The sequence below is a fragment of the Cryptotermes secundus genome, unplaced genomic scaffold, assembly GCF_002891405.2.
Source record: "Cryptotermes secundus unplaced genomic scaffold, Csec_1.0 scaffold343, whole genome shotgun sequence".
Classification (NCBI taxonomy): Eukaryota; Metazoa; Arthropoda; class Insecta; order Blattodea; family Kalotermitidae; genus Cryptotermes; species Cryptotermes secundus.
Window position 1 is genome coordinate 1496186 of NW_019729214.1, and position 10847 is coordinate 1507032.

At 42.1% G+C, this 10847-nt stretch overlaps 1 protein-coding gene across 1 annotated transcript in view; it reads left to right on the plus strand.

Annotated features, from left to right (window-relative positions):
* Window positions 1-246: 246 nt before the first annotated feature.
* The window catches only part of LOC111865418 (ecdysone-inducible protein E75), a 253048-nt gene continuing 242447 nt past the window's right edge, over window positions 247-10847 (plus strand). Inside the window, exon 1 of the mRNA XM_023853432.2 lies at window positions 247-1893. Coding sequence (XP_023709200.1) covers window positions 1617-1893 — 277 coding nt within the window. The 5' untranslated portion in view covers window positions 247-1616. The remainder of the gene's footprint in view (window positions 1894-10847) is intronic.

Here is a 10847-nt window from a genome sequence, read left to right on the forward strand (position 1 = left end):
CGCGAGCGAGTTGAGTCGAGAACGCCCGGCAATCGATTGCGGGGCTAACCGCCGCGCCCCCGCGTTCCCCGCACCTACACGCCACGGGTTCAGGAGCCGCGTTCAAGGACAAGGCCAAAGCACTGCTGAAAATTCCCCGAGCCGGGGCCCGAGCTCGGCCGAGATCACACGAGGCTCGCCTCGCGCATCTCGCTTGCCTACCGTCGTCTAGGTCAGGCGATCATCGCTACTACGGCAGACGTCGACGTCGCACGCATCGTGAACGATACTCCTAATTTCTCCATGATTGTTAAGCTCTCATTGTTGTGTGGTGCAGTTCGGGTGTCGTAAAAAGTGGTGTCTAGTGAAAGTAAAAGTGACACTTCTCCGCGGCCATGTCATACGATTCTAGATGTGTCTGGTGTCCTCATCCGCTGCTGTCATCCTCTCGTTGAACTTTGCAGCTTCCTTGAAAACTAAAGATAGCTGTCAAGGGCGTCGGTATCGTTTCCGTTTTGCTCCTGCAGTAATCATCCTACGGCCCGTGGTACAGCGCTGCAGACGGTACTAGAAGCGTCACTGCTGGATGTTCGAATGTGTGTGAAGGTCAATAGTTTGTTCAACTCGTAATGTTACGTCTTAGCTTGCTGACACATGCTTACGAATTAGAAGACATTACAAGTGACAAAGGTTGTTATCAGTAAACAACTTTCATTGCTGGCAGTGCAACTGGCAGAGAACTATTGCGTTTCGCTGCGGGTATAGCCGCCCCCAACTGCACGCGTAACCGATTTTGTGACAGTTGTGTTTTAATTGTGAGTTTGTGTCGAAAAACACTGGAGACATTCATGACGGTGGATTACGTAGTGGATGTGTCTTGTGCAGTACAAGGGGCTATTAGTTAAAATGTTGCTCTCATTCTTCGTGCAGTAGAATCGAGCTGCCAAGGAAACTCGTGCAGAATATTTTGTGTCAGTTTAAAATAATTTTATTGTAAAATATTCTGTCCAATCTGCGCAAACTCAACGGGATAAAAGTGTAGTGTTGTGCGTCGTAATTTTCTATAGGTAAAAGAGAAAAGCCCGCCCTCCCCCACGAAGCATCGTCGTTAAAGGACACCCTATTATCCAGTAAAACTCCCCTAGCATTGCGGAGGAAGTTTTTAACTACAACCCCTCACACACGCACGCGCATTCCGTCAAACCTCAAACCATTAGCGAGAGAGCTCCCCTTTTCAAGAGCATCAAAACTACAGTTTCAATTTCACTTTCATATTATTTCGCTTCAGAGGTCGACGTGTGTTATATATCTGTGAGTGTCTGTGTGTAAGTGTGGGTTATGATTAGACATCGTGACGAGACAGCTACTTGTCATTTTTGAAATTCTAGGACACCACGGATCTGCTCTCAGTTGCTCAATCAATTTGCAGTAACTCTGGATTCCGGGAAGTGTAAACACTGAGGTCAGGCCTGTTTTCAATGTCAACGTTCTTTGCCGTGTTCTACTGCATATGGCTCCAGTACCTGAAGTCCCTGTCATCACAACAAAACAGCCTGTATTGACACATTGATCGCACTGCCTTTCCGAGACAGATTTTTGGAACATTAACCCCAATTCGTGGCGCTGCCGACGTCGGAATGCAGCCCACGATATCGACTGTATCCACGACGTCCTCCACGACGGACATGCCGGATACCAAAGACTTCCGAATCCCCACTTCAGTTATCGCATCTCAGCCACTCGTCTCCTCTTCGACGTGTTCTCCACCGGGGACGGCGTCGAGTTCATCCACCATGCGTCCTCCTCCGCCACCACCGCCACCTAAAGCTCGTAGCAATGGCGGAGCCAGCGGAAGTGACGTGAAATCGGAAAGAAATCACCACGAGGAGCCGTCTAGTTCCATTCCGGATCTCGGTAAGTCCTCGCTTCAACTCTCATCGCGTGCTGTTCACATTTGTAGTTAGTACTGTGAGTTGTTCCCATTACCTTTCACTTTTTCACTAATTTAGAATGTTCTAGTCTCATTCACGGATTTACATACTGAGCATCTGAGTCACGCACACAGCTTTCGGGGTTTTGCTTATTACCTCAACAGCTGGCAGCACTGTGTATGTGTACAAGGCCGTCCAAGTGGCTGCAGGTACATAATTTCTATTTTTTCCTAGTTACTGTTTACTCCCTGTTACTTCCTGCCATTTAAATGACCCTCAACCAGCAACACAGTGGCATACTGTTTTGTCTGCATTTTACCGTACCGCCGCTGTCTACTCTAATACGTACTATCAGCAATTTATTTTTCCGTAAAATAATGTAGCTCTGCAGGGTACCGGGTTTTGTGCCCGAGAATATACCTTCTTCTCCGTACCTTTTGTGGTGTCCTTGAAATGGGAACACATTGTGATTACTTACTTATTTAAATAGAATCGGACATAACATTTTAAGTACTCCTTTAACATTTCATGTTCTGGCTTCATAAAATATTCAAATCGATTTTAAAGAACTAGTGAATGAGAGTGCGGATTGGACTAATCCGGCCCAATATAGGAGCCGTATCGGGCTCTTAGGAACAGTGCAATGAACCTTCGAATACCACAAACGGTTAGGAATTTCTTGACCAGCTGGGCGACTATGGTTTCTCAAGGAGTATTCTGCTGCAAGAAACTAGTTAACTGATTTTACATCGGAAGCCGAAAAGGAAAGATGTTTTGATAGTAATCAGTCAGTTTAAGAGTAAGAATTGTCAGTCCATTTGTGTTGCTTTAGAGAGAGAGACGAAAATAACCATCTAAAGTTCAGTATCATATTCGAAAGTTTAATAAAAACAACTTTAATACAAACACGACCACATGTTACTGCTCGCTCTTATTAAGAAATGATTCTGATAATCGGCCTTCATACGTGAACGCTGCGAATTAAAGTAAGTTGCCGGCAACGTTCGCCGTGGAGAAAAGAAAACGACCACAATCCAGTTCGAAAGAAAATCGTTTCAATTTGCAACCTAGGAGATTCATTTCATAATTTCATGTTCTTTGATTCAGAGTATTTTAGTAGCTTGTATTTAGCAAGTTCAGGGTTAGGTCCCCGGGCGAATAGTGTTAACGACACGAAAGAAAACATTAATCACCGTCAACTTGACCTCGCTGTCGTCTTAGTAAATCTAACAATAAAAATATGCCCCTGACAGTAGAACGACAGGGACATGGAGGTGACCACTCATCTCCACCCCGTGCCGAGGTTAAACCCAATGGGGCTTTACCCCCACTTTCGTAGACTGAATTATAGAAACGTGTCACCACTCCTTCGCTGTAACATGCTTATATGTTTCATTAACCTCAGTACGACTGCTGTTCGTACAATGCACGTAGCCATTACGAGTATGAAGTTTCAGATTTATTGTCTTCTAAATTGATTTTTGTTTGTACTTCGTAAATGACGCGGGATGGCTCGGCCTGTGTAAAAACGGGTTACTGGCTGGACGACCGGTATTCGATTCCCGGCAGGAGTAAAATTTTTTCCTTTCTTCACAGCCTCCAGATTGGCTCTGGACCCACTCAGCTTCCTATCCAATGCGTACCGGTTGTTCTTTCCTCTAGGGAAATCTGCCGGAGCGTGAAGCTGACCATTGACCTCCGTCTGGTGCAGAGGCCAGGAATGGCTGAGCTACATCTCCGCTTTCCAGATGTCTTCGTAGCGTGTTTAACTATACTTCGTAATTTGAACCGTTAGAACTGTCCAAAATTACTATTCATTTTGCTTTCAAACATCTTGCTAATTCCAATAACTGCAGCGGCAGATGTATCGAGATATGAATGTTCATTTCAGACCATAACCTGGAAGTTTTGTTCATTGAGACTCGTGCATTAATGGTGAAACTGTGACGTTCAGAATTCCAGTTCCTCGCTGAATGCCTCAGGTGGGCTACAGACGTTTCAAGCAAGGTTTCAGTGTACAGTCTTTCTGTAGATGCAGTGTATGGTACTGATTTAGCCTCTAACAGAGACAAACGGCACTTTCTTAGTGTGGGGCAATTCCATTAATTATATACGGCAGCGGTTCTGAAACTTCCGTGTTTCCGCTCTCTCGGAGGATTCCCGGAAATAAATAGAACATAATTTCTTCACTTACATATACAGAACCAATTAAAAAGATACGATTTCCACAGGACTTCATTTTGATGATAGTGAATTAAAAACCTGTATGCTATAAACTCTTGCGTGCATTTGTAAATATGGACCGCCTTTAGCATTGCTATTCAGTTCAGCAATGAATCATATATTTTCTAAAATGTTGTCAAGGTAATAAATAATTAATGAGCTTAACATCAAGGTCCAGGGTCTTACTTGAGAAGTAGATACTCAGCTGTCGGTCTGCCGTTGTACCCTAATCCGAGCCACTTGAATCCAAGCAACACTCCCACAATCTACACCTGTACGATACCTTTTATTATTATATTCCATAAAGTAGTATGTCTCTCACGTGTTCCTAACCCCTCAGGCTTTTCGGCCACTTCTCTTGTCCCTATCCTCGCTACACACAACGAGTATCTTAAAATCATTATTAATAGCAATAAAAATAGTAGGCAGTTTTCTTGATCCCCTTTTTACTTTTTCTTTCATAGACTCAGTTATTTTCTTCGATCCTTTTTGTAATAAAAAAAGCGATCTTTGTCTTCCCTTAGCTCAAGCGGTTAGTCGCTGGCTTCCCACGGCGGCGGCCCGGGTTCGATCCCGGATCTGGTCAACTGGGATTTGTGGTGGACAAAGTGGCGCTGGGGCAGGTTTTCTCCGAATACTTCGGTTTCCCCTGCCAATCTTCATTCCACCAATTGCTCCACAATCACCCTCACCTATCATCTGTGGCTGGTACAATAGGCCAGAAATGGCCGCAGTGCATAGGACTAGCAATAAAAAAATAGAGTGACAGACAATGTTGACACAGAAAGGAACTTCGTTCAAATAATATTTTGTCTTAAGGCTCTGTCCGATAGGGTCGAGGGTGAACAGGCCAATAAATTTACTAAAACATCGTTCCCATTTGAACTATCCATTTCCAAGCAATAAGCACATGAAATTTTCTGTATAGGCCCTATTATCATACGAAGAAGTGCGAGCTAATATCGGTTAAAGTCGTGATAAATCTGGAATTTTAAATTTAGGAATGTTGAATATACCTCAGTTGGTATAGCGGAAGGGTACGGGGTCAATGACTTGGAATCGGTGTTCTGCTCTCGGCAGAGGCAAGAGACTATTCTCATCTTCACGGCAACGGTACCTGCTGTGAGGGGCCATCCAGCGGATACCGGAAGCTCTTTCCCAGTGGTAAAGCGGCAGGATCATGAAGCTAACAATTTACCTTCATTCAGTGCCGAGGTTATGGATAGTAGAACTATACCTCCACTCCCTCTTATATCTTCATGAAGTGGTGCTTAATTAATTAATTAATCAATATTTACTTACCGTCTGTGCAGCTGTACATAACTTTGCATATCTGTCGCGAAGTTGGCGTTCATATTTACAGATTGCTGGCAACAGCCATTGATAATCATACATACCGTGGACTTTTCCACGGGTGCACATCTTACACATCTGTGTACTGTATTCCTATCATTTAAGCACAATGGACCAATACAGGTCTCAGTGCATGGGGAAACCCACCCTCTCCAGTAACTAACTAACTATTCCTATCATTTTACCTAGAATCATTTTAGTCAATCGCATAAAATTGCGTGAGATAAATAAATAAATATTCATGGTTTGTTTAACGATGCTTTCAATAACTCAGATTATGGAACATCGAATTACTGAGTGATTAGACAATAACGCATTGGAGATGATGAAGGAAAATGTTGTAGCTTCCAGCCCGTGATTCGAACCCAGGACTTCAAAAATACACATCAGGAGTACTAATCACTCGACGACGATGCCCGGTTAATCTACATTTTTGTGCTTTGTTTGACGACGCTGGATTGTACAGCATTGCAAAATAGGACGATGGATGAGCCGGAAAGGAGAGACAGGGGCGTAGGCGATGTAATATCTGGATATTTTCCTAGAGGTACTGAGACGAATCACGAAATGAAACTCCTCCCTGAATGCGATACTGCTACGCCACCTCCGTTTGACGATGCTCAATTTATGACTTCATAACCTATGTGGATCTTGGTCGCTTTTTCAGTTTCTTAATCCATACACAGTTGGTAGTTCTCCTTGGACTGGGGATCAGCCCTTCGCAAGGTCGCTACCTACACACATAATAAACTCACACAGACATCCATGCCTCCAGTGGGAGTCGAACCCACAAAATTTCGAGCCGGCAAAGACGGTTCACACCTTAGACCGCGCGGTCATTGTGATCGGCCAGTTAAACAAATACAGTATATAAATAAGGGAAACCAAAGACATGCGTCTAGTTGGGTGCTATTTTTCGAGAAAAGGAATAGTTTTACAAAATAGAGATGAAATTTTTTCTGTAGTGGTCAATATAAATCCAGTTATGTCTACATGGAGTCAGACGTCTAGGGTTGCGGAGGCGTATAGTGACGTGAACCTTGCTTCTGTGATAATATTTCACATTTTTGACGTGCGTAGCCTGAATATAGATGTACCAGCATGCAGCACGGTCAATTGAAATGGCGGTCCTTTATAGACAGCGTGTCACTTCTCTGTAGATTCTGTAGACACTGAAATAAAGCAATAGCAATCGCTACTCGTATTGCGTGGTGTTGTTTCATGTGTGCTTCGTGTCAGTGAGAAGCAATGGTCCCGCAGTGAACAAAACAGTTGTCACGAGGAGCAACAGTGGCCGTTTATGACTGTTTCGTTAGAAATTCCATTATAGCTTCTGCAAAAAACGAAACAAACAGGAAATATTTCCTCCATTAGTCTTTTAAAGGTTTTATCTCAGCTACAGTGCTCTTCCATTAATAATGGCAACGTTTCTCAATACCTACCGGGCGTATATAAGAAGACCCGCGAACCAAAGATGCCTAGCTATTGTGCCCATACTCTGAGCTCTCAGGACTCAGGTAGGCTACTGTGATTCAACCGAGGGATACTGGCAGAAAGCCAGTACAACTAACGGGCACCCAACGCATTCAGCAATGCATTTCACTTGGCCAATGAAATAGATTGTTACATTATCAGTAGAAAGTGTAAGTTGATTCCAGTTCCAACATATCTGCGAAATTCGTATGCAGTGGAAAATTCAAATGTACTTGACATAGGACTTTTCTTCCACAAGGTTGGCATACGCTGATTCGTGGGGTACATGGACTTAGTATTGGCCTGTTGTCAAGTGTGAGTGACATAGTATGACTTCGGCTCAAGGAAAGGAGCGTACTCTATATGGTAATATAAACTTAGAAAAAGAAAGACAGATGTCACTGGTTGGCGGGGTACTCCTATATGCGACAGAAAAAAGAAATGTACGGGACAGCTGTTGTAGCAACTGATAATACTATACTTGAGTCGTGATTTAATGGCCCCTCCTACTGATGATAAGCAACACCCACCTGCGGCCGTTGTCATCACCGAAGTGTGCAGATGCAGTCATGATCGCTGTGGCAGTGAGGCAGAGCTTCAGACAACTGCCAGGACGCTTGGCTAGCACGTGACCATCAGCCATTGGCATTTAGAAGTAGAGCTCTGACGTTACTATCAGCCATCCCTGTTTCAAGGCGGTCAGGGCTGAGCGCTGATATGAGTGATCATATCGTGGGCAGTCTGTACACGTCACAATGTGTGTTTAATGTAAAATACAGAATGTTACACGTATATGGAAATTTTTCTGATCATATGTAATAGGGTGAATTGTTTTGCTAATGAGTGACAAGGAGGAGAAACAACGCACCATGCAGAACCATCTGTATCATGGAGAGTGTGAAAAGCTCTCTCATGTGTAATATATGTACATACACTTCCAAGGGCTCTCAGAGTACGAGCGGATGCAGCCAAATCAATTAAGTCCAAAGACGGTTCCTTCAGAACATGTAACTTTACTTTTCGTCTGTTGGTCGGATTTTACGTATATACTTGTATACTGCGACGTGACGGCTGAAAGCCGGAAAAGTGGAGCCAGACCCAGACGTCCGTAGCTGAGCAACGGCCCAGAAATCACGTTCTCATTACAACATGTAGCAACTTGCTGAACAAAAGATTCCTGTGACAACCAACAGGGCAACAGAGGACAATTAACTGTTCGACGTGGTGTCTTCTATGCGGGCCGCCTAGCAGTATAAAAGGCAGTGGATTCGTGAATTCAAGAAGCAGAACAGTAGAAAGATCAAAGTAATAGTACAACACTCCGAGTTTAGTGAAAGATTCGTCGGACTAAAATCGTTAGAAGGAGTACAATGTGTGAGCTGTTATAATCAACTGTAATTATAAAGAAGTGCCAATAAACCCAATCACCAAATCTAGAACCTATTATTATTAGTCACGCTAACCTCCTACACGTGACAATATACTCATATAGACTGTTACAATATTAAATCTTAATGTGTCTTTTTTTTTTGCAACTATCTTTCCCACACAAAAAGAATTTCTATGTAAACTACCAAAAGGAGAAAGGAACTTAAATGTGAAATTTGTTGAACAGTTCCATTTAAAATGAAATGCTGGCTAAAGATTAAATTATTTAGAAAATTACCTAAAGTTAAAGATCCAACTTGTAGATTCTGTACCCTGCACAAACTGTTGTTCATAAATCACAAACTACACCGCGCTCCCAAAAAGGGGAGAAAACTTATAAATCCAATTTTTTTTTCTGACACTTTCCGTACTGAACGTCACTGTCACTTCGGTTACACATTTATCAACCCGATATCCCTGCGAAAAAAAAGGGGGGGAGCAGTGAAATACTTAAACGCTGGTTTTCTCTGGCCGAATTACACAAATTTTCGTAAGACACTGCGTAAATATGTTCTGTAAATCGTACGCACATTTCTATTGAATTCGCTGATTATTGCCATCTTGCTACAAATATAAATATTAACGCCATTTTTTAAGAACATTCAAAGATTTCTTCGGTTTTCTAAATGGAAATGCTAAAATTAAATAAAATAATTTAACATCTGTTAGAATTTAGTAAACTAATGCATGGAAAATAACTCTTGTCAGAAAAAACCTTTTTTATTATATCAGTTTTCTTTTACAAAATAGAGAGTATGAATATAATTATAAAATTTACCTCAAAGAACCAGAACTTCAGGGTGCGGAGTGAATTTATCTGAATTAGAATAAGGGACATTGGCAGCTTCTTATGGGCACTGCAGCAAAATTTTAGATACCTTAAATATGAGGAAATCTTTTATTCTCTGGGGTCCTGTTAGCCCCCTCATTGGTTATGGTTCATGGAGTTAAGGAGCTGGTTAGTTATTTAGTGATTGATCTCGCTGAGGTACATCGGTTAATTCTTATTGCCACTCACTATTTAATAGTGCAGACTTTCTCCCACATACAGGATTTCAGTGTTCCACTTATACTTGATATTTTCTTTTATTGTAATAGTAGTTCTTTTCTCTAAACTAATGGACTTTAATATGTTATGTTGCCTAGAAAACTTAGCATGTGAGCATAATGCGTACAGTAGGCCTAGTCTGCGCAGCCCCATTCTCCTCACCCTCCCTCGAATCTCTTTATCTTTGGCTCCCTAAACGTGTATATAAGATCTTCACGCCCAAGTCGCCTTACCCCTGGAAAGAGCCCCCGATACCCATTGGATAGGAAGCTGGATGAGTCCCAGGGTCGGCCTGGATTTTGTTCAGAAGAGAAATATTTTTGTCCCTGTCAGGAATCGAACCCAGGCCATCCAGTCAGTAGTCCGTTGCTATACCGACTGAGCTATCCTGGCTCTTCAAACATATATATATATATATTCATAAACTCATAAACGTATCTTTGTAACATCCAATTAAAATATATTTTATTGTATTCCTTATGTTAGTCATATGTATAGATAGATACGTTTATGAGTTGACACGCAGTTTCTTTGCTGTAAAACTACTTTTACGATTTGGAACACTAGGTCAGAGGATGCGGGGGCGGGGGAGGGGTTGGAACTCCATTTCGAGCTCTTAAATCTTGATATTTTCGAAGCCATTCCTTTCAGAAAGTTTCCCTGCAATGTCGTAAGCTAAAAATAAGATATTACAGGGTCATTTCTCGTGGCTAGTAATTGATACTATTCACTTGTACGCGCCGCCTATTGTCTGTTAGTTTTCATTGCACATTTTCTGTACTCTAAAACGTAAATCACCTTTCACGATTGAGAGTTAGCCTACGTTAACAACAACGGTGAACATCACCTGACCATGAACAGAATTCAACTGTCAGTTTACTCTCTATCATTATTCCCTGAGCTCGTTATAATGACTCGTCTTATGACAATATATATTTACATGTCAGTACCCTAAAAGAAAACGCGCTGAGAGCATAAATATCCACAATGAACTCGACGCAAAAGATGCTTTTCCCTTAATTGACACTGGCATTCCAAACCTTCGGACATTGTAGAATCAGAATAGGGCTATGTTCTTAAAGTGCACCAAAAGATTTTCCATTTATGAAAAATATGCTATAAAATTAGCTCATGTATATCGAAAGTTTACGAATGTCTGGTGAACCTTATGTGTATTACCAGTGTTGACATTTATATTTAATGTATGACGTAGTCACAATGCGTGTCTCAACGAAGATTTCCTTCGTCCGCCCTCAAAACAATTCCGGATTTTTTGAATATGCCCTCCATAATTCAAAGTGTGAAATATGCAGATGACCTTGTGTTAATGGCTAAGGAAGAAACTGTGCTAAAGAGTATGATTCATAGACTAATCGAAATTGAAAGGTGCTATGGCATGGAAATGAATGTGG